The 24,317-nt window shown below is 42.0% G+C and overlaps 3 protein-coding genes across 4 annotated transcripts; all 3 read left to right on the forward strand.

Moving 5' to 3' along the window:
- Positions 1-1,930: 1,930 nt before the first annotated feature.
- Positions 1,931-4,051, forward strand: LOC146675401 (uncharacterized). Of its 2 annotated transcripts, XR_014910271.1 has the most exons (7): positions 1,931-2,029; positions 2,181-2,528; positions 2,704-2,745; positions 2,843-2,944; positions 3,087-3,124; positions 3,225-3,417; positions 3,764-4,051. XR_014910271.1 is itself a non-coding variant. In XM_085400426.1 (6 exons), exons 1-6 carry the CDS (start codon positions 1,981-1,983, stop codon positions 3,333-3,335), a joined length of 690 nt encoding a protein of 229 aa, XP_085256552.1. In that variant the 5' UTR covers positions 1,931-1,980; the 3' UTR covers positions 3,336-3,569. The 2 variants fall into 2 exon arrangements, 1 of the variants encoding a protein (XP_085256552.1); XM_085400426.1 differs by lacking the exon at positions 3,764-4,051 and having other exon boundaries at positions 3,225-3,569.
- A 7,818-nt stretch (positions 4,052-11,869) lies between these two features.
- On the forward strand, positions 11,870-13,108 carry LOC146675402 (uncharacterized). The gene is made up of 5 exons (XM_085400432.1): positions 11,870-12,177; positions 12,352-12,393; positions 12,491-12,598; positions 12,702-12,736; positions 13,007-13,108. The coding sequence occupies exons 1-5, from the start codon at positions 11,937-11,939 to the stop codon at positions 13,106-13,108; spliced, it is 528 nt and encodes a 175-aa protein (XP_085256558.1). The 5' UTR covers positions 11,870-11,936.
- Positions 13,109-22,227: 9,119 nt separating this feature from the next.
- LOC146675403 (uncharacterized) lies at positions 22,228-23,489 on the forward strand. The gene is made up of 5 exons (XM_085402529.1): positions 22,228-22,557; positions 22,733-22,774; positions 22,872-22,979; positions 23,083-23,117; positions 23,388-23,489. The coding sequence occupies exons 1-5, from the start codon at positions 22,323-22,325 to the stop codon at positions 23,487-23,489; spliced, it is 522 nt and encodes a 173-aa protein (XP_085258655.1). The 5' UTR covers positions 22,228-22,322.
- Positions 23,490-24,317: the final 828 nt, after the last annotated feature.

Below are 24,317 nucleotides of genomic sequence, written 5' to 3' on the forward strand. Positions count from 1 at the left end.
AACAGGGTTTTGGGGCAGAAGGCTGTCAGAGGGAGCGCTTCAGACTTTGACCAATTTACTCTATATCCTGATATATTAGAGAACTGGTTAATAATTCTCAAGAGAGCAGGTAGAGATCGTTCTGGCTGTGATATTAGGACCAGGGCATCATCAGCATAGAGCATCAATTTGTGGTTATTATTGTGGACCTGGATACCTGGAAAATCAAGGTCTCTACGTATTGTCGCTGCCAGAGGCTCTAAAGCTAAAGCAAAAAGCAGAGGACTCAGTGGGCAGCCCTGTCTTGTACCCCTGTGGAGGTCGAAGGACTGTGATATAATACGGTTCGTTAGTATTGATGCTCTCGGATTGTTGTAGAGAAGTTTGACCCACCTTATGAATTTTGGGCCAAAGCCAAATGCTTCCATTACACAAAATAGAAAACGCCACTCCACCCTGTCGAATGCTTTCTCTGCATCTAGGGAGAGGGCTATAGCTGGAGAAAAGTCCCCCGTAGGGGATTTATTCTGGGTTGCCCACATAATATCAATTAGGCGTCTAATATTATCGGCAGAGCAGCGAGTCCGAATAAAGCCAACTTGGTCGGGGTGTATTAAGTAAGTCATGACCTTATCTAATCTGGTTGCTAGTAACTTGTCTAAAATTTTGCAATCACAATTGATCAAGCTTATTGGCCTGTAACTCTTACAGTCAAGCGGGTCTTTGTTTTTCTTTAAGACAAGGGAAATAAGTGCCTCTGACAGTGTTGGTGGCAGGCTGCCCTTATCCAGGGCTTCCTCAAACATTTGCAGGAGTAAAGGGGAGAGCTCCTCTGCAAAGTTCCTGTAAAACTCTGCTGTAAACCCATCCAACCCAGGGGCCTTGTCAATTGGGAGATTTTTGATTACCCTTAAGATCTCTTCCTTTGAAATTGGGGCGTCCAGGGAGTCCACCTGTGTCCTAGAGAGAGTTGGGAGGTTGAGGGGGGAGAGAAAACTGTTAATTTCCTGAGAGTTTGCTTGTATTTCTGAGGAGTAGAGTTGCATATAGAAATCTCTGAAGGCTTCATTCACTTCAGAGGGTTTTGACACCATAGTGCCATCCTGTGCTCTAATTGCTGCTATGATAGTCTGAGCTTCTTTTTGTTTAATATATCTTGCAAGCAGTTTGCCAGGTTTATCTCCATCTTCGAAGTATTTCTGCCTAGCCCGAAATAGAGAAAACTCCATTTTCTGAGTCAAAATTGAGTTAAACTCATATTTAAGTCTAGTTAGGTGGGTCAGATTTGCCGAGCTCATGTCTGCCTTAAAAGCGGCTTCAGCTATGGCAATCTTCCTCTCCAGGTCTATCTGCTTGGACAGAGCAGTTCTTTTCCTATATGAGGCATGCTGGATGATGAACCCTCTAATAAAAGCTTTCAAAGCTTCCCATGCTACACCCGCACTGGGAGCTGTAGAGAGGTTGATTTCTATATAAGAATTGATCTGCTCTCTCAAGGAGTGGAAAAAGTTGGGATCATGTAAAAGGCTTGAGTTTAGCCTCCATCTGGGAGACTTGGGGGGGGGTACCAAATGAGCTCAGATGTAGGAGCACCGGGGCGTGGTCAGAAACGTGTATACTACCAATAGAGCAGGACATTGCTGAGGGCATGATAGAATTTGACACAAGAAAATAATCTATTCTTGACAGAGTGTTGTGGGGGGCAGAATAAAAGGTGTAATCTCTTGCGGATGGGTTGAATACTCTCCATACGTCCACCAAACCCAAGGTCCTACACATTTTTATAGCGACCGAAGCTGATCTAGAGTGTCGCTGTGAGGGAGTGCTTCGATCCAGTATATCATCCATGGCTAAATTGAAGTCCCCTGCTATCAGGATTGGATGACCTAAACGCATTTAGCTTTGAAAACAACACAAAACTCCTCCCTCTATCACATTTATCACACTGAGAGCACCCTTCCTGGTGAACACACCATCTGCGGACATTGCAGGGCAGCAGTCATGTGCACGATGATGAACGTGATACAAGCTTTAGCTCTTGCTTGTTTCTGTAAGTTTGCTCTATTACTCCTTGACATCATTAGCTAATCTTTTATTGCATTTTTAACCTGTAATAATTTAAACACATTTGCTTATTAGTAACTTTTCACTCACAGGTGTAGCACCATGTAGAGCAATTAAACATCTCATTGTTTCCACAGTTTCAGGCTGGATTGCTGTCTCAGGTTCTGAGTTTCAGACCTCAGAGGTGCAGGCAGGTGAAACTGTCACTCTGCAGTGCCCCAGGATTTACACATATGACGTTACGACTTTCTGGTTCAGACTGGTCAACGGAACCACAGCCAACTCTATCGCTTTTAAGCAAGCGTCTAGTTCAAATGTTAACTACAATGCTGCGTTTCAACCTGGAAAATTTGAAATGACAAAAAACATCTCTGCTCTCTTCCTCAAAATCAAACAAGTGGATGTGTCTGACTCTGCGCTGTATTTCTGTGGATATTTCTCAGAAGGACGTCTAAATTTAAGCGTCATGCAATTAAAGGTTGGAGGTAAGATTATTGTAAAGTCTTTGCCTCCTCATTCTTCGGTTATTACTCTTTTAATTTATATTACATATGCAATGTAATTATTGTCAACACGCTGTATACAAAGACTATGGTGGTTATAGATTAAGATAAATATAGAAATGGGGACTAAAAAAATCAAGGCTTTATTTTTCAATAGGCACCGATGAGCCTCAGGATGACATGGACTGCATCTCTAAACGTAAGTCAACATTTCTTTTATTGTGCAGATGATTAAAAACACATGAATGTGAAATAAATTTCAGCCGTGTCGCTTTTTACCTTTATTTTTGTATTAGAGGCTCACGAAGTAGCAAAGCTGACGAGTGTCACCCTGGGTGTTCTGTCTGTTTTCCTCTTAATGGTCATCACTGGTCTGGTTGTTCAACACGGGAAATCAGGTACTTTTTACTTCAACTCTGTGTTTCTCTTATTTGGTGAAATGTCAACTATATGAAAAAATACAAATGTTGCCACAAAGTTTTATCTCTTAATGTCACTGTATTGTTCACTGAATTGATGATCATGTCTTTGAATTATCAGCTAACGAACATGAAAATAAGAATCCAGAACAATTTGAGGTGGGAGCCTTTTTATACAGTATGCTGCAATGTTTGAATATTTTGATGCTTGCAGCTTTGAGCCAGTTCAGTTATTTTATTTCTGTACTTTTAATTACAGAGTCTGGACCCTGGCACCCTGAAGGATCCAGCACTGCAATCAGCAGTAAAAAGACGCAGGAGGCCTGCAGCAGAAACTCATGTTATTTATACTACCAACAGAAAAAACTAATTTCCCTGCTGCTTCCTGTTTTTATTTCTATTTCCTGTCTACTTTTGGCTGCATCTTCACCCCATCAGCCCCTATTTGTTTTGTTTGCTACATAGACTGCCTGCCACTGTATGCAGGAAGCTGCTGTACACTGTCCTTTAACAGATATGATCAGGCACTTTTTTCAGTATGTGATTCTAGATTTTTTGTTGCATTTACCTCAACCTCAAACCAGCAGGAGACAGAGAGCCTGCAGCTGAGAGAGAAGTAAAATTCATGTTGCTTAAGCTGCCAGCAGATAGTGAAGTTTAAAAAGAAGCTGTGAAACCTCATCTACTTGTTTTGATTACATACAGTGTTGGGGAGTAACGGAATACATGTACCGCTGTTACGTATTTAAAATACAAAATATGAGTAACTGTATTCCGTTACAGTTACCGTTTAAAAAGGTGGTATTCAGAATACAGTTACTTTGTTGAAATAAATGGATTACATGGCGGTACTTCCCTGTTTCATATTGTGGCGGGTCAGGACTGTTTAGGTTTTGTTTGACAGCTACGTTCTGTTGTTCCAGGCGGCAGCGTTACGGTTGCCATATTTACAGGGCGACACTTTCTCTCTGCGACTGTGTGTTTCCTGGGTGAGAGAGCGCCTTTTTGTTGTTGTTGTTGTGCTAAGCTATGCCGAGCAGTTTGGTAACAGCGGTGTGTTTCTGTTGGAAAATAAACGGCTGTGCTTCCTGGCAACTCGGGGTAGCAAGACCAAACGACACCTCTGTCTCCTCCTTGTCTGAGCTTGCCACAGTATGTTTGGCTTGTTTCCTCCGAAACAATAAGTTCTGTTGGAGCAGCCTTTCAATGCCTCTCTCTGTCTCTCGCCTCACAAGCAAAGTTGACCCAGACAACAAAGTAAAGCTATTTTTCGGCTACGAACCCGACGTATTAGCCAGAGGTCCCTTTACTACGGTTCGGAGCTGCAGACCTTCAGTAATAGCAATAAATCACACAGCAATAGTACATTCATGTAGTTGTAAAAAGCATGATAATATATTAAGTAATCCAAAGTATTCAGAATACGTTACTCTCATTGAGTAACGTAACGGAATACGTTACAAAATACATTTTGGGGCATGTATTCTGTAATCTGTAGTGGAATACATTTTAAAAGTAACCTTCCCAACACTGATTACATAATGTCAGACTTTGCGGATTTTTAGAAAAATAATTACAATTATTTAATGAAAGTGATTAAAACTGCAGCCATGCACCCTTTGAAGACAGATAAATGGATAAATGGACAAAGTCTGCACCACAGGGAGATTTCCGCACTAACAACAAATATGACATGACATCATTAATTCAAATACTAAGAGAAACATTATTTACAAAACTCTCTTCTTGCTGGTGTAACCGGTGTGTTTCTGTGTTGTGTCTGACAAAGAAGGGTAAAAAAAAGAAAGACCTCCAAGTATTTACTTGGAGGTCTTTCTTTTTATTATTATTATTTAACTTGCTCGCTCCAGCTCCTCTCCCACAGGGGAATTGTAAGGGGAGGGGCCCAAGGGGGACACTGTATTCATAGGGTTGCACCAAAGAAGAAGAACATTGAGGAGGGGCTCTAACTGATAATGAATATAACTAAAGGCTTGAAGGTCCTAACAGTCAGGTATAAAGAACAGCTACTGTGTAATTATAACAATAAGTAATCTATGACTGGGCTACACTGGTCTTATATGCAAAAACAAAAATAATTAAATCATTGGAGCTATGGTGTAAGGTATGTTTCTCTTAAATTAATTCCATCAAGTTTTATATAAAACACAAACGTGATTTTAGTTTGAATACATTGACATTAGTAATTGTTTCACAGTTTCTATTATCTTGTATGAGAAAAGAGAAGTTGTCTTTCCTGACATTTGAACAAACAAAGTTTGTAGCAACACTGTTTATCAAAGGCTTTGAGCATTGCAATGAAACCACACGCAAAAATAGCTGAACTGCTTTCACATAAAAGTTTCACATCTCTCTTTCAGCTGTTTAGGTCAACTGCTTTAATGCATTTGAAAAGGGTGACATGCTTTTAGAGGAAAAAACACTGATCCACTAAGAGGCTCTACTCTGAAGGCCAGGCTGGTTTCATTTGACAGAAAGCAGCAAAAACTAAGTTTGGCCTCTTTGAGTCTTTTAAATTGTTCCTCATACTCAATGAGCTTGTAAAGGTTAATCATCTTATTTAGAGAGGATTACCGCAAGTACGTGTCAGACTGGGTAAGGCATGTGATGTGAAACAAATTGACTAAGAACCAAAATCAAACAGATTTTCAGATATTTATTGAAAGATTGTTGAAGCCTTTGTAAAGACATCAATACTGCATGAACAGTCTTATCACAAGGATTATAACAGCTCCTTTATACTCATTGTGTGGATAGAGTGGGTATAAAGGATCTTTCTTTTCCGTGGTTGGGAATTCTTACCATCATGCTGATGCTGGTGGTGGATTTCCACAGGTGCAGACCCACCACACCGACACCAGTGAACATCTGGGGAACTGACAGTGGGATAGTGGACTGAAGCTCATTACAGGAAGGGTCAGAGCTGACTCTACCTGCTCAGGAAGCTTTTGGAGTTCAGCAGGTGCTCCTGAAGACCTTTTCTGACTCTGTGGTGGCATCAGCCATCTTCTATGGTATCTGTTGAAACAGCAGCTTTTTTTTTTTTTTTTTTTTTTTTTTTGTGTCCCGTTTGGATCTTTAGCCATCAGAATTGCTGTCTTAAGGCCAAGAAAGATGCCAAGCGGATTTATTTTACCAAGTGGATCATCATGGCCTTGCCATATTGGTCCATTTGATTGACCTTTATTATAATTATGAATTTATTTTATTTTCAGTTGCTACAAACGGGACAGACATGACTGGGGGATAGGACAGGGAGAAAGAATGAAAGAAAGAGAGGGAGAGAAAGAAAACCAAAGGGGAGAAGAGACGGTGAGAAGGGGGGGGAAGAAAAAAAAACAAAAAAAAAAAACAAGCAAAACAAAAAAAACCCACCTGGATCACCTGTATGGAGAAAAAAAAAACAGAAGAGAAAGCAAACAACAAAGAGCAACATAATAAAAAAAAACAAACAGCACCATCACAATAAACTAGCTAGCAGTAGATATCAGTAGATACTAAATAATAAACGATATTGTGCAGCACGCAAGATAGACAGCGCACAATGTGCTTTGAGGCAGCAGCCAAGAAAGCTGTAGTCCGCGTCTGTGAATACCCGTGTGTACACCTGTGTGCATACCTGTGTGGATCAGCATGCTTGCATTCCAAAGGTTTCTCCATGTAACGATCTGCTAGGGAGTGTGGTGGGGCCACAGCCCCGTCCTCCAGGGTATGAAGCAGGTATGGAGGAGATCAAAACTCCAGACATCCAGAGGCCCCCAGAACACAAGAGACCAAGGAAGACTAACAGAGGGGCAGCCGCGCCACTGTCCCAGTAAGAGCTGAGGAGAGTCCCAGGTGAGGGCTCACTCAGCAGCCGCGGAGCAGAAGCCAGGGGGAGTTGCAGTGACGTGCCCGTGAGCTCCGCCAGCAGCCAGCCGTGCCTGAGTGACCGAGCCCCAGGCCGAGAGGCCGGGGGCACCCCACCTCCGAAGTGGCCCGAGCGAGCCCCAGGTTCCAGGCCCCGATAAGCGGCCGCCAAGGAGTGAGCCGGTGTGTACCCGGACGCCCACCCCCAGACACAAAGAACCACCAACGCACCGACACCTGAGGGAGTCCGCCACTGGCAGGGGAAGTGGTGGTGGGTGGAGATAGGCCTCCAAACCTTGGAGGGCCTGAGATGTCCCCAGAGAGGTGGCGTCTGATACCCAACCTGACATATAGACACAGACATACAGGCACACACAGATAAACATCCATTCCCACCCTCATGCTCTCATATGCACTTACTCCACACTCAACCAACGTGGAGACAGACATAAAGAGACGCTGTACACACGATCACACTCCCCAAGCGTACTCTACGAACCGGGTCTAGGTACCCTTGCCCCTGGAGGGGGAACTGCACCCAGACCCAGGTGGTGTTACCCTTTTCCCTGCGGTGGGGGGAGGCAGACCGCCCCGACTCCGCAGCAGCAGGGAGGCCCCACACTCCAGACTGCAGTCGGACGGCCAACTCCTCCTAGCCCCCCCACTCCAGCAGGCCGCAGAGAACGGGGGTGAGAGAAGACTCCAAACCTCCCTCCACCCGCTCATTGTAGTGTTGATGCATGTGTGTTCTAAGGTGCAATTAAAACCCAGGAGGGCATGGAGCTACCTGCCAGAGAGCAGCAGGTAAGCGCATGGTCCCTCCTGCTAGCCCTCAATGTCTACGTGTATTCAAAATTGAGAGGTGGGCAACGACGCCAGGGGTGAGGTATACAACCTGATGGTAATTTGGACTCCGTGTATCGTGCCCACCCCCAAGATCCTATATGTATGTGTAATGAGAGTGTGAGTAATGTGAATGTCTAAGTTGTGGGATAAAATTGAGGCAGAGGCAGCCAGAAGGGGACAGAGGGGGGGGTAGCCTCCTCTGCACCCTGGTGACATACCCCTACTCCAAAGCCCTGCATGTGTGGGTGGTTGTGGTGGAGCGGGAAGAGGGAGGCAGCTGGAGATGGGGAGTGAAGGAAGGGAGGGGCAGGTGACCCCTCCCTGGGGCCAGCTCCCCCGCTGACCCCAGTAGGCACTCCCATACTCCGCGACCCGCCAGGGAAAGGGGGCCCAGGCCCATCCAGACCGGGGCCCAGCGCAGCAGCTCCCCCCGGCCCCACAGAGCCCGGGACAGTCCACCCAACCCCACCACAGAGAAAACTGCACCCACCCCACCATCCACTCTTCTTCCAGACTACATGAGACAATAGACGCCCAGACTGAGATCTTCCTCCACCTCTCCTGTATCTCCCCCTCCTGCAGAGAGTTCCTGTTGAAACAGCAGCTTATCTGCAGCTGAAAGGATGTGGTTGGATAAGCTCATCAGGAAGGCCAGCTCTGTCATGCCCATTGACTCAGTGCTGGTGGTAGGAGACAGAAGACTGGCAATTAAATCATCAATGTCTGCACTACATGCATGAATCTGTTGGAGACCTGGAGAGCTCCTTCATTGACAGACTTGGACTTTATAATTATCACTGCTCCCAGCAAACACATGACAGGGGGAGAAACAATCAGTCACATTTATCTCTGAAGGAGTAAATACACCCTGTGGGAGTTCAAAGCATATTGGATGCCTCGCAAAATCACTTGTGGGAATGAAATGACCACAGAGAACTGGAATTTAGTGTGGTTGATATGACAAATGAACTCACAGCAGTAATTGTTATTGTTATTAGGGTTGATTATAAGTAGGTCTACTTGCCATACAGAATATGCACTAAGAATTTATTAGTGAAGTAGTTGTGAGATTCAAATAGTGTACGCACAATTTTATTTGGATAAAATTTAAGACTAGAGAAGAAGCTGAAACTCTCAGGAAGAAAGCACCTTGAGTGATTCTTCAAGCCTTTCCAGCGTTTGTGTTTATGTGGATGTTGATATATGTGAAAATGATCACGAATCACAGAAAACACAACACAACTGAAAAACCTCTCAGGTCACACCATCCTAAACAGGTATTGTCTGTGTTTAGCTGCTGATACCTGGTGACAGACTTTCCCCCCGTGTGTCACATAGTTGGAGCTTGATAAGCTCCTGTTGGGGCACTTTTTCACCCATCACTCTGACTTTAGTTCCAACGCAGCTGTAGATTGAAAGGGCAAAGCACGTTGATCAACCTTGTTGTCTTCCTCAGCATCAGTGTGCAAATCTTTAAAACTCTGAGTAGGTTTTGTGGTTCTGGAATCCTCTTGTAATTGCTGGCATGAATCTTGAGCGGTTCAACTTTGACTTTAACCTCAGTCTGGGTTCACAGAAGTATCTGGAATCGTCTTTGAAGATCTCTTATCACTTTTCTGGTTTGTATGGGTGTGGGGTTTTTTATGCACATTGTGCCTTAACCTACTGTTTCAAAACTAGTGCTGAGCTTATCTGGAATTCGCCACTTTGAAAGGGTTTCTTTGAGCAAGGTTTTTGCCTCTGCACCTGCATCTTATTTGCAAGAAAGGAAATCTGCTGCTTATTTTGAAAACATCTCAGCAAACACCAAGCATGTTTCTTTACATTCACATGGCCTGAGTTCAATGTCAAAGTCCATGTGTAGATGATAAAAAGACTTATCTGGGTGTGGATGTGCTGCCTGTAGCCTTTGAATGCCTGTATTATTACTTGCACAAATCATACAAGAGTTAAAAGATTATTGAAAGGGTAATTACAGAATCTCTTTGTAAACCACTGTTGCTGTATTTGTTGTAAAATCCCTCCTTTTAATAGATGGTTCTTTCCATGTGTCAGTGTAGCATGATAAGAGCATCATCTCTATCTCATCGTGTCACATTAAGCTGGCTGGTGTTCTTCGTGAGCCTTTGGTCAGTTCACTGCTCTTGACTCTTGTACTGCTGGACTCCTTTTCTTGGCTGTTTGTGCTGTCTGGATTCTGTTGGTTCTCAGCAGGGGCCTTGGGCACTGGTCTTCCTGTATGTTTCAGGCTTGGCGTACTGATGGCATGCACTGCGATTTGGTCTTTGTTTTTGTTGGGGCCACCTGGGGTTTCTGGGCTCATCTGGGTTTTTGTTAACACTTTATGTGTTGGTGTTCAAGCTCTAGTGATTTGAGAAGCCTTGATTCGTGTAACAAAACTATGACAGACCCGTCCACATGTTCATGCTTTTCAGAATCTCACACACTTTATTAACACTCAATGTTGCTGTTACAACACGGCTGCAGCTTTCCAGCTGCCAGCAGCGCATCTCGCCTGCAGCTGCATTGCAGACCACGCCCCGCCACATACCCCCATCACCCGACTGAGGCCGAGGAAAACATCCAGGTGAACCTACTCCCTCCCCCTACAAGCGAGAGATTGAATTGGCCCGGACCGTTGGCGCCCCCAGCTTCTGGCCCAGCAATGGGGAGGTGTCGTTCTTGGTGGCCGCCCGCGCATCCAGCGGTGCCGGTGTCGTAGCTTGTGACCACCCGCGTATCCAGTGGCAGCGGCGGCGCAGCAGCCGTTGAAGTGCACTGAGGCTTCCAGGTGGTTCGGCCGGTGTCATGCTGCATCTCCCCAATCTCGGACTGCGCAGGTCCTCCAGACTAATTGACCTCAGGCTCAGGCCGAGCAGCCCTCTGTGGCACGTGGACCTCCATCTCCTCACACAGCTCATCCACCACTCTCAGCTGGAGCAGCCCCTCGCACGCCTCCTCCACCATCCAGTTCTTCATCTACCTCCGGCTGGAGCAGCTCCTCCTCCACCTCCGGCAGGCGTAGACCCTGACGCACCTCCACCTCCAGTGACTGTGTGGCAGGCCCCCGACAGGCACAAGCTGCTGCCAGGCACAAAAGGAGTGCGGATGGGTGCAGCAGCAGGCTGCAAACTAATCATCTTGTTGTTTCAGACCACAGTGGAGTGGGTGTGATTGGTTGTCCATGATGGAGAACCGTTTTTTCAGTTACCTTCTGTCCTTTATAGGTTGCATTATTTGATTATTATTTGATGTATTCTTTAAAAAAATACAAGTACTATGGCCCATGAAGCTGTAAATCAAATGGAAGTTAAAACCCAACTTTGTCATATAACAACAGGTTGCTTGTTCTTCCTAGTTTAAACATTTGTTTTTCTAGTTCTTAGTTTCTTCTTCATTTAATCTGTTCCCTTTTGTGCTCTGGTTGTTTTGGTGTCGTCTGTGTTCTCCCCTGCCCGTCATGTCTATCACCCATGCCTGTTTCTTCCCCAAGTGTCAAGCCTGTGCATCTTGGTCTGCGTGGTTCCTGTTTTATTTTGACAAGCTCTCATCCTGTGTTCAGTTTTGCTTCCTACTGTCCTGTTAGTTTGATTATTTCCAGCTGTCTTCCCTGTTTTCCTCTGCTTATTGTCGTGTCATTCCTGCTGCAGTGTGTTTCCTTGTTCCCCTTGTTTCCATCGCTTATCCTAGTTTCTAGCTTTTTGTTTCCAGTTCTTAGTTTCTAGTTTTAGAGTTTTGTGTTTAGCTATGGTTTATAACTTTACAGCAATAAAACTCCCTTCTTTTGGGTCTACCCTTTGCCTGCCACACAGCCAACCCTGACACTATCAGCATTTTAACAACAACCAGCTTTTTAATAATGCATGTGTTTAAAGCTGAGAAAAAATGAAACATCACTCTTCTTCTTCTTCTTCTTCTTCTTCTTCTTCTTTAAAGTAAAGACAAAAAATAATCTTGCAAAAAGCCCTTTAAGACTAAACACGTGTGTCATGACTCTATGACCTAAACGCATTTAGCTTTGAAAGCAACACAAAACTCCCACCTCTATTACATTTATCACACTGAGAGCACCCTTCCTGGTGAACACACCATCTGCGGACATTGCAGGGCAGCAGTCATGTGCACGATGATGAACGTGATACAAGCTTTAGCTCTTTCTTGTTTCTGTAAGTTTGCTCAGAGGTTTCAGACCTCAGAGGTGCAGGCAGGTGAAACTGTCACTCTGCAGTGCCCCAGGATTTACACATATGACGTTATGACTTTCTGGTTCAGACTGGTCAACGGAACCACAGCCAACTCTATTGCTGTTAAGCCAGTGGCTAGCATTGTTAAGTACAATACTGAATTTCAACCTGGAAAATTTGAAATGACACAAACAACCTCTGATGTCTTTCTCAAAATCAAACAAGTGGATGTGTCTGACTCTGCGCTGTATTTCTGTGGATTTGTCTCAGAGGCACGTCTAAATTTCAGCGTCATGCAATTAAAGGTTGGAGGTAAATTGTTGTAAATTCTTTGTCTGCTCATTCTTCGGTTATTACTCTTTTAATTTATATTACATATGCAATGTAATTATTGTCAACACGGTGTATACAAAGACTATGGTGGTTATAGATTAAGATAAATATAGAAATGAGGACTAAAAAAATCAAGGCTTTATTTTTCAATAGGCACCGATGAGCCTCAGGATGACATGGACTGCATCTCTAAACGTAAGTCAACATTTCTTTTATTGCGCAGATGACTAAAAACACATGAATGTGAAATAAATTTCAGCCGTGTGGCTTTTTACCTTTATTTTTGTATTAGAGGCTCATGAAGTAGCAAAGCTGACGAGTGTCACCCTGGGTGTTCTGTCTGTTTTCCTCTTAATGGTCATCACTGGTCTGGCTGTTCAAAACAGGAAACTTCAGATGGGTACTTTTTACAGCTACACAATCGCTCTTATAATCTTTGCTCTTCACAAATGTATAATTGGTTTATGTAATAGAATAACACTAATTTGTTTTTTGTGGATCAGCAAATAAAGAAGAACAGAATCCGGACCACAGCACGGTGAGTCAATCTAAAAATGTACTTTTATGCTCTGATTAGCAGCGCTTAAACAAAATGTGCCTGTACAGCATTACAGTGCAAAATGACATCGTATAAAGGGAGAAATAAGATTTATAGTTTGTATGTTCCAAGTAGCTGTTGACTAATTGTCCTCTTTCCTTTAGAAATGTAACATAAACACTTCATTGTTATTGCTTATATTTGTCTATAATTATAATTAATATGTATATAATACTCATAATAAATGAACACTGAATGTGCTTTTCACAGAATCGTGGATCTGATGAGGTGAACTATGCTGCAGTGACAGTTCGACCAAAACCAAAAAGAAGAGAGATCGAGCCGAATGTTATCTATGCTTCCACCAGATAGAATCAGCAGGCGACTTGAACTGCCTGATGAGGTGTGGAAATGAAAAACTCTTGTTAGAAAAAAAAATACTTTGCTGTGGTGAACCAATGCTAACTGAATTTTCACGTGTTTTCCTGTTAATTCTGAGTTCTTACTTTGTCCATCAAAGTCTATTTAGCCAAACAAACATGTAATGTGATTGTTAATCAAATGGAAATCTGCACACGACCTGAACAGAAACAGTCGGTACTTTGTGACTACAAATGTTCTGGAAAAATAAAGACTACATTCATGTGGAACATGGATATAACTGTGACTGGATACTGTATGTATTATCTTATGCTCTTATATGTCTTGATCAACAGACAAAAAAAAAAAAAACCCACATGATTATACTTCATCTTCCTGCAAAAGACCTGTTTTTTATTACTGCTGACTTCACACTTATATGAAACATTTCCTCTGGCTGAAACCTTGCTATCTATGCAGATAAAAATAAGCCGAGTTGTCTCAGCTTGTCCTTGTTGTTGGTGACTTAGCAAGAGTTCTGGGAGCTTCTGTTTTTGTTTACCAAAAATTAGCCTCAAGATCAATAAATTGGTGATGGGTTCTGTTGAACTATTTAACTTATTGTATTATCAATCAATAAAAAACTGAACACTGGCTATGATTATTCAAATCAGATTCATGGCTCTGATGGCCCAAAATATGCTGCAGCGACATTTCAACCAAATGCAAAAAGAAGAGCGATCGAGACAGACACGATCTATGCTGCCACCAGACGGACTCACTATGTAACTGGAAATGATGCTGTATCATATTAATGATATGATGCAGCAATTCTAACTCTGCAGTGAAGAAACAATGCTACTGTAATTGCACATTTGTATGTTCTGTTTTATTAATTCTTAATATTTTCTTGCTCATTTAAAATCTTTGTCTCCAAACAAACATAATGCTAAATGTCTTGAACAAACATAACATATATAAATAAAATAGAGTCCAGTTAATATAAATACATCTGAAACTCTTTCATCAGACGATACAACATAAGGTCTCATATATCTGTCAAGGCTCGCGGGGCAACCTGTGTGGAATTATTAAAGGACCCAAGATGCAGGCACTTCTGATGTGAGGGAGCTTTATTAATGGAGGTTGAAAATACAAAAAGGGGTGGGTGGCGAAAAACAGAACTGAGCCTGGACCCAAACTGGGAAAACTACACATTAAACAAACCTGAAACCTAGAGACACAAATGGAGATGCAAGGAGACGTAGACAGATGCAGGGAAACCACTTCAGATGACGGGGGGGGATAACACAGATGAACCAGCAACTAACAGACGCAGACACAAGGCTTAAATACACAGAGTGATAACGAGAGAATGAGACGCAGAAGGAGGGCACAGCTGGGAGTAATCAGACACGATGGGACAGGGGAAACGTAAACACACTGACATCAGACACAGACCTTCAAAGTAAAACAGGAAACACACACACGCAAAGACACAGACTCAGAGGCGGGCTTAACACAGAGACCTGACTACACTAGAGGGGACACACAGGCAGGGATGACACAAAACAGAGGGAGCACAGAATGAACACTGGGAAACCAAAACACCAACAGTCATGATTCATAATAAAATCAAAAGTAAAAGTACAAAAGACAAAAACACTGGGTCTCCAACCCAGGACCGTGGCAATATCACCCTTGTTGCACATTGCTTTTATATTCATTTGTACATAACATTGATTCATGCTTTAAAATAACAGCACAATTCTGAAGTGTTCATTAGTGGTCATTGCTTTCCACAGTCATTCATTATAAAGTGTTTCATCTGTATAACAACTTTACTCTTCTTAAGCTTGAGTAACTTTTTGTCATGAATTATTCTCAAATGTAGAAATTCTCCAGTGCTACTCAGGAATTGTTCATGCATCTTTTGGTGATTTGAAAGTAAACTGTTTGTTGCTTCTGCTTGTTTCAGACTGTATATCTGTGTCAACTGAAGCGCTCAAGAAATCAGTATAAACACACAAACTGTTTGTGTGTAGTTTGTCACAGTGTATCTGCTTGTAAAAGGTACAGCTGCTGCGTTTCCCAGGGAGAGAAAAAAGTGTGAGATCATTTTACTCAGACATGGTTCTTCTATAGCACTTTTCTACTCTGAGAACAAGTGCTTTGTACAACTTGCCTCATTCACACATTCAAAAAGCACTTTTTTTTCTAAACCTCCTCCAGTTATGAATAGTTGATCAGATCGGCATTTGGGAGCATTTCAAGTTGCTATACATCAATACAACCATTATAGCCCAGATTTTAATAATATGTCTGCATCAACTGCATAGTAATTACATAAATTGTAAAAAAAAAAAAAAAAAAAAAAGTGCAATAAACTACAAAAAAATGGAAATTGTTTTTGTTTTTTTAAAATATTTTTCTAGTTAGAGAAATTTAAGAGGCTTATCCCTCAAAACTTTAAATACAAAAAAGTTGCACAAAATAGTTTCCCATCACAGGAAATTCATTTTGAGTGTCTTCATAGTTTTATTTTTGAAATACACCAATTTTATATACTGCAGGAAAAACGAAAATAAATATTATAATGCAAGTTTGCAAAAAAAACCAAAAAAAACCCAGCATGTGCATCAAAATAAACTATTTCCAGCAGTGCAATTTGAGTTCTAAGCATCCCAGAAACTATTCAGAAAGTCATAAAGCCAAACATAACTTTTAAAAACACCAGTTTAGGCTGATGAGGCCCTGATGGTAAAAAAAAAAAAACTACATGTCCGTGAAATGATGTCAGTTCCTGTTTCGGGCAGGTCAGGGACGATTCTAGGATCAGAGCTTTGGGGGTGCTGAGCACCCAGAGAGCTGCCCAGCCAGCCAAGATACACTTTACTCATGTAAAGTGTATCTTTACATTCTATACATTGTATAGAATGTATACAATGAGACTTCTTCCCTGTCTCTTTCGGTCCCTGCATCCTCCCTGTCCTCATCGTCTGTTGTAGAATGTATACAATGTATGAAAAAATCTTTACTGCAGACACTAATTTTACTAATTTAATAATAATAACTTTGTGTTGTAAGATTTATGACTTTCATGCTTTCATAGTGGTCCTTAGGAGAGCTTGACATTTTTATCAGGTGGTACACACTGTAAAAAGTTTGAGAAACACTGAGAAGTGTATGTGTGCTTTTGGAAAACATTTAAAGCTGCTGTACAGAATCTTTGAAACAAGCTTAAAACATTTTTCGAATATAAACAGAGCATCTGCTTCTCTTTACAGCTCCTCACTCCACCAGGGCTGTTTGGCACTTTCTGATTGCACAAATGTGACGTATGTACTGCGGCAGTCATACAGACAAGTGGACGGTCCAAAAGTTGGTCTACCTATTACTGTCTGAGGTTTTAGTAGAGTTGTGGCTGAACCACATAAAAATATATAATTAATTTTAATCTCCCCAATCAATGATAATGTTATGTTGGAATGTTGTTAAAGAGGGTCAAAAATGTTTCAACCCAGTTTGTTTTGCAGATTCTGTATAGCAGCTTTAATATAGGGAGGACACAACTTCGACACTGTGTGAGTAAAATTAGTTTTTTTTCTCTTTGTCAGTTTAAACAGTTTCTGTTTTGCCTGTCACTGTTTCCTGTCTGTTTTCTTACCTGGTTCTTCCTGACCTTGTACTTTCTCCTCACGTTCCCTCTTTCCTCTCTCCCTCTTTGGACTGACAATCATACACAAATAGATTGTATTCAATTAGATGAAAAATTACATTAATATGAAAAAAATTCTATTAAGATCACTAACAAAAAGTCCTCTCTCAGTGTACTTTCAACCAAAAGGCAAATAACCAAACCACATGAACATCTAATAAAAGATATAAACATTGAAACACTGATCCAACATTATTCTTGATTGACGGATCATTTGATTTTACACTTTTACCTGAATGTGGCTCCTTTTTTTGAAAAAACTTCCTTATATCCATTATGAACCTGGCTGTCTCTGTACACACACACACACACACAACAGGAGTTATAAGGTTAATAGGTATTCAGTCAGTTAGCTAGTTAGTATCCATTTCAAATAGGACAGTGGTAACAACAGTAGGCTGCGGACAATTTTAAGTTTTAGATTTTAAATAGGCTGTATAAATTTCAATGGGAGCAACAGGACGGTCAAATGTCGCTGAATTTACTACAGAGCAGGACGGATTGTAGGGTAGCAAACATTGTCAGAAAACACGTTTTCAACCCAGCAGATGACCTGGGTGTAATGTTTTTCAGCTAAAAAGAAACATGGTCTGACTCCTACCTTAACTATATAAAGGGTAACTGAAGGTTAAATGCAGCCAACATGTCCTGTTTTAAGCCAGGCACTTACACCTCCGCTCCGCTGTGTCTCAGCCACCATCGCTCTGGCAGAAAGGGTGCAAGAGCCAGAGCAGGGGAGAGGCGAGCTGGAACAAACCATTTTGGGAGGGGGGTTATCTATACTTTTGTTGTTAAAATGTTACGTCTCAACCAAGTTCTGTATGCTTTTTATATTTTTAGTAGTGTGTCACACAAACAGCAAATATTGTCAAAAAAAGGTAAGAAATCTTTGGGGGTGCTTTGATTCATTTTTGGCTAAAATCGCCCCCTGGGGCAGGTAATGGCGGACATGCGATCGTTCGCGCTGACATCTTTTTCAATGTAGGAAGTGTTATGAACAGCTGATCGGATCGGCAAAGCGTGTTTCTGGGATATTATGTTTTTTTTTGCTGCAAATGCTTTTTAGACAATTTTTGCAAAGCCATATGTGGAAGGAAACCGTGACCTAGGACAAGCTGAATGCATAAATTGGAAGTACACTTCCTCCAGTTTCAGATGAAAAAAAAAAAAAATTATTGCGCTTGCTTATGTGGATGCAGTTCTACCGGGACTTAAAGATAGTTACGTAAAATGGAGCGTGCCTGCTCTGACCAGCCATAAAGGGTTAAGCAAAACTGGGAGGAAGGTCCAAAAAAATTATATTCAATACATTCTGAACATGAGACCAAAAAGAATCACAAGGTCCGCTTGGACCAAACACGATCAACTCTGCTTGAATAAATGACATTTTAAAAAGTTTAGGGACATCAAAGTTTTGATATCTTCTAGACAAGTAGAAATATTTTTCTGCTTCAGAGGCAGATAAATCTGCCATTGTCACATCTGCCATATAGTAGAGAAAATGTTGACCCTAATGCAAACACTGACAACATACTTAAACTGAAAACATGCCTTTAATTGAGGGAGAGCAAACATAAACAAAAACTCAGAAATAATATAACTAAACTAACAAAACCTAAACAGGGAAGGAAAATATCATTAAAATGGCCTGTATTTGTATAGCGCTTTACTTAGTCCCTAAGGACCCCAAAGCGCTTTACACTATATTCAGGGTTAGGGTTAGAGTTAGGTTAGATTCTGGCCCAGCAATGGGGAGGTGTCGTTCTTGGTGGCCACCCGCGCATCCAACACTGCCGGTGTCGTAGGCTTGGGACCACCCGCGTATCCAGTGGCAGCGACAGCACAGCCGCCGTGGAAGTGCTCTGAGGCTCCCAGGTGGTTCGGCCGGTGTCATGCTGCATCTCCCCAATCTTGGACTGCGCAGGTCCTCCAGACTAATTGACCTCAGGCTCAGGCTCAGGCTCAGGCGGCACGTGGACCTCCATCTCCTCGCACAGCTCATCCACCGCTCTCAGCTGGAGCAGCCCCTCGCACGCCTCCTCCACCATCGGCTGGTCCAGTTCTTCATCTACCTCCGACTGGAGCAGCTCCTCCTCCACCTCCAGCAGGCGTAGACCCTGACGCACCTCCACCTCCAGTGACTGCGTGGCAGGCCCCCGCCAGGCACAAGCTGCTGCCAGGCACAAAAGGAGTGCGGATGGGTGCAGCAGCAGGCTGCAAACTAATCATCTTGTTGTTTCTACTGCTTCAGGCTGGATTTTCGATCCCTGGGCTCTCTGTCCTGGTCGTTGTGTCCTTGGGCAAGACACTTTACCCTACTTGCCTACTGGTGTTGGCCAGAGGGGCCGCTGGCGCGATATGGCAGCCTCGCTTCTGTCAGTCTGCCCCAGGGCAGCTGTGGCTACAACTGTAGCTGCCTCCACCAGTGTGTGAATGTGAGAGTGAATGAATAGTGGCATTGTAAAGCGCTTTGGGTGCCTTGAAAAGCGCTATATACAGTGGGGCAAAAAAGTATTTAGTCAGCCACCGATTGTGCAAGTTCCCCCACCTAAAATGATGACAGAGGTCAGTAATTTGCACCAGAGGTACACTTCAACTGTAAGAGACAGAATGTGAAAAAAAAAATCCATGAATCCACATGGTAGGATTTGTAAAGAATTTATTCGTAAATCAGGGTGAAAAATAAGTATTTGGTCAATAACAAAAATACAACTCAATACTTTGTAACATAACCTTTGTTGGCAATAACAGAGGTCAAACGTTTACTATAGGTCTTTACCAGGTTTGCACACACAGTAGCTGGTATTTTGGCCCCTTCCTCCATGCAGATCTTCTCGAGAGCAGTGATGTTTTGGGGCTGTCGCCGAGCAACACGGACTTTCAACTCCCGCCACAGATTTTCTATGGCGTTGAGGTCTGGAGACTGGCTAGGCCACTCCAGGACTTTCAAATGCTTCTTACGGAGCCACTCCTTTGTTGCCCGGGCGGTGTGTTTTGGATCATTGTCATGTTGGAAGACCCAGCCTCGTTTCATCTTCAAAGTTCTCACTGATGGAAGGAGGTTTTGGCTCAAAATCTCACGATACATGGCCCCATTCATTCTGTCCTTAACACGGATCAGTCGTCCTGTCCCCTTGGCAGAAAAACAGCCCCATAGCATGATGTTTCCACCCCCATGCTTCACAGTAGGTATGGTGTTCTTGGGATGCAACTCAGTATTCGTCTTCCTCCAAACACGACGAGTTGAGTTTATACCAAAAAGTTATACTTTGGTTTCATCTGACCACATGACATTCTCCCAATCCTCTGCTGTATCATCCATGTGCTCTCTGGCAAACTTCAGACGGGCCTGGACATGCACTGGCTTCAGCAGCGGAACACGTCTGGCACTGCGGGATTTGATTCCCTGCCGTTGTAGTGTGTTACTGATGGTGACCTTTGTTACTTTGGTCCCAGCTCTCTGCAGGTCATTCACCAGGTCCCCCCGTGTGGTTCTGGGATCTTTGCTCACCGTTCTCATGATCATTTTGACCCCACGGGATGAGATCTTGCGTGGAGCCCCAGATCGTGGGAGATTATCAGTGGTCTTGTATGTCTTCCATTTTCTGATGATTGCTCCCACAGTTGATTTTTTCACACCAAGCTGCTTGCCTATTGTAGATTCACTCTTCCCAGTCTGGTGCAGGTCTACAATACTTTTCCTGGTGTCCTTCGAAAGCTCTTTGGTCTTGGCCATGGCGGAGTTTGGAGTCTGACTGTTTGAGGCTGTGGACAGGTGTCTTTTATACAGATGATGAGTTCAAACAGGTGCCATTCATACAGGTAACGAGTGGGGGACAGAAAAGCTTCTTACAGAAGACGTTACAGGTCTGTGAGAGCCAGAGATTTTCCTTGTTTGAGGTGACCAAATACTTATTTTCCACCCTGATTTACGAAGAAATTCTTTACAAATCCTACCATGTGGATTCATGGATTTTTTTTTTTCACATTCTGTCTCTCACAGTTGAAGTGTACCTCTGGTGCAAATTACTGACCTCTGTCATCATTTTAAGTGGGGGAACTTGCACAATCGGTGGCTGACTAAATACTTTTTTGCCCCACTGTAAATCCAATCCATTATCCATTATTATTATTTTCTGTCTTGGGTTGTAAGTTTCAGACCACAGTGGAGTGGGTGTGATTGGTTGTTCATGGTGAAGAACCGTTTTTTCAGTTACCTTCTGTCCTTTGTAGGTTGCATTATTTGATTATTATTTGATGTATTCTTTAAAAAAATACAAGTACTATGGCCCATGAAGCTGTAAATCAAATGGAAGTGAAAACCCAACTTTGTCATATAACAACATGTCTTTTGTTGTCATAAAAGTGTTGACTCAAGGACTCTTTGACTTTTACTATCTTTCATGGTTCCCATGACAGATAGTAAATGTTTCTTAGGTCTCATTTGATATTTTGTTTAGGTTGCTTGTTCTTCCTAGTTTAAACATTTAGTTTTCTAGTTCTTAGTTTCTTCTTCATTTAATCTGTTCCCTTTTGTGCTCTGGTTGTTTTGGTGTCGTCTGTGTTCTCCCCAGCCCGTCATGTCTATCACCCATGCCTGTTTCTCCCCAAGTGTCAAGCCTGTGCGTCTTGGTCTGCGTGGTTCCTGTTTTATTTTGACAGGCTCTCATCCTGTGTTCAGTTTTGCTTCCTACTGTCCTGTTAGTTTGATTATTTCCAGCTGTGTTCCCTGTTTTCCTCTGCTTATTGTCGTGTCATTCCTGCTGCAGTGTGTTTCCTTGTTCCCCTTGTTTCCATCGCTTATCCTAGTTTCTAGCTTTTTGTTTCCAGTTCTTAGTTTCTAGTTTTAGAGTTTTGTGTTTAGCTATGGTTTATAACTTTACAGCAATAAAACTCCCTTCTTTTGGGTCTACCCTTTGCCTGCCACACAGCCAACCCTGACACTATCAGCATTTTAACAACAATGCATGTTTTTAAAGCTGAGAAAAAATGAAGCATCACTCTTCTTCTTCTTCTTTAAAGTAAAGACAAAAAAATAACCTTGCAAAAAGCCCTTTAAGACTAAACACGTGTATCATGACTCTATGACCTAAACGCATTTAGCTTTGAAAGCAACACAAAACTCCTCCCTCTATCACATTTATCACACTAAGAGCACCCTTCCTGGTGAACACACCATCTGCGGACATTGCAGGGCAGCAGTCATGTGCACGATGATGAACGTGATACAAGCTTTAGCTCTTGCTTGTTTCTGTAAGTTTGCTCTATTACTCCTTGACATCATTAGCTAATCTTTTTTTGCATTTTTAACCTATAATAATTTAAACACATTTGCTTATTAGTAACTTTTCACTCACAGATGTAGCACCATGTAGAGCAATTAAACATCTCATTGTTTCCACAGTTTCATGCTGGATTGCTGCCTCAGGTTCTGAGTTTCAGACCTCAGAGGTGCAGGCAGGTGAAACTGTCACTCTGCAGTGCCCCAGGATTTACACATATGACGTTATGACTTTCTGGTTCAGACTGGTCAACGGAACCACAGCCAACTCTATTGCTGTTAAGTCTGCAAGTGTTAAGTATAATGCTGAATTTCAACCTGGAAAATTTGAAATGACACAAACAACCTCTGATGTCTTTCTCAAAATCAAACAAGTGGATGTGTCTGACTCTGCGCTGTATTTCTGTGGATTTGTCTCAGAAGGACATCCAAATTTAAGCGTCATGCAATTAAAGGTTAGAGGTAAGATTATTGTAAAGTCTTTGCCTCCTCATTCTTCAGTTATTACTCTTTTAATTTATATTACATATGCAATGTAATTATTGTCAACACGCTGTATACAAAGACTATGGTGGTTATAGATTAAGATAAATATAGAAATGAGGACTAAAAAAATCAAGGCTTTATTTTTCAATAGGCACCGATGAGCCTCAGGATGACATGGACTGCATCTCTAAACGTAAGTCAACATTTCTTTTATTGTGCAGATGATTAAAAACACATGAATGTGAAATAAATTTCAGCCGTGTGGCTTTTTACCTTTATTTTTGTATTAGAGGCTCATGAAGTAGCAAAGCTGACGAGTGTCACCCTGGGTGTTCTGTCTGTTTTCCTCTTAATGGTCATCACTGGTCTGGCTGTTCAAAACATGAAACTTCAGATGGGTACTTTTTACAGCTACAAAATCGCTCTTATAGTCTTTACTCTTCACAAATGTATAATTGGTTTATGTAATAGAATAACACTAATTTGTTTTTTGTGGATTAGCAAATAAAGAAGAACAGAATCCGGACAACAGCACGGTGAGTCAATCTAAAAATGTACTTTTATGCTCTGATTAGCAGCGCTTAAACAAAATGTGCCTGTACAGCATTACAGTGCAAAATGACATCGTATAAAGGGAGAAATAAGATTTATAGTTTGTATGTTCCAATTAGCTGTTGACTAATTGTCTTCTTTCCTTTAGAAATGTAACATAAACACTTCATTGTTATTGCTTATATTTGTCTATAATTATAATTAATATGTATATAATACTCATAATAAATGAACACTGAATGTGCTTTTCACAGAATCGTGGATCTGATGAGGTGAACTATGCTGCAGTGACAGTTCGACCAAAACCAAAAAGAAGAGAGATCGAGCCGAATGTTATCTATGCTTCCACCAGATAGAATCAGCAGGCGACTTGAACTGCCTGATGAGGTTATCATGACTTAGTGTGGAAATGAAAAACTCTTGTTAGAAAAAAATAAAATTCTTTGCTGTGGTGAACCAATGCTAACTGAATTTTCACATGTGTTTTCCTGTTAATTCTAAGTACTTACTTTGTCCATCAAAGTCTATTTAGCCAAACAAACATGTAATGTGATTGTTAATCAAATGGAAATCTGCACACGACCTGAACAGAAACAGTCGGTACTTGATGACTATAAATCTCAAATCAGATTCATGGCTCTGATGGCCCAAAATATGCTGCAGTGACATTTCAACCAAATGCAAAAAGAAGAGCGATCGAGACAGACACGATCTATGCTGCCACCAGACGGACTCACTATGTAACTGGAAATGATGCTGTATCATATTAATGATATGATGCAGCAATTCTAACTCTGCAGTGAAGAAACAATGCTACTGTAATTGCACATGTGTATGTTCTGTTTTATTAATTCTTAATATTTTCTTGCTCATTTAAAATCTTTGTCGCCAAACAAACATAATGCTAAATGTCTTGAACAAACATAACATATATAAATAAAATAGAGTCCAGTTAATATAAATACATCTGAAACTCTTTCATCAGACGATACAACATAAGGTCTCATATATCTGTCAAGGCTCGCAGGGCAACCTGTGTGGAATTATTAAAGGACCCAAGATGCAGGCACTTCTGATGTGAGGGAGCTTTAGTAATGGAGGTTGAAAATACAAAAAGGGGTGGGTGGCGAAAAACAGAACTGAGCCTGGACCCAAACTGGGAAAACTACACATTAAACAAACCT

The sequence above is a fragment of the Rhamphochromis longiceps genome, linkage group LG3, assembly GCF_057381845.1.
Source record: "Rhamphochromis longiceps isolate RC_006_pf linkage group LG3, R_longiceps_female_GT1.1, whole genome shotgun sequence".
Taxonomy (NCBI): Eukaryota; Metazoa; Chordata; class Actinopteri; order Cichliformes; family Cichlidae; genus Rhamphochromis; species Rhamphochromis longiceps.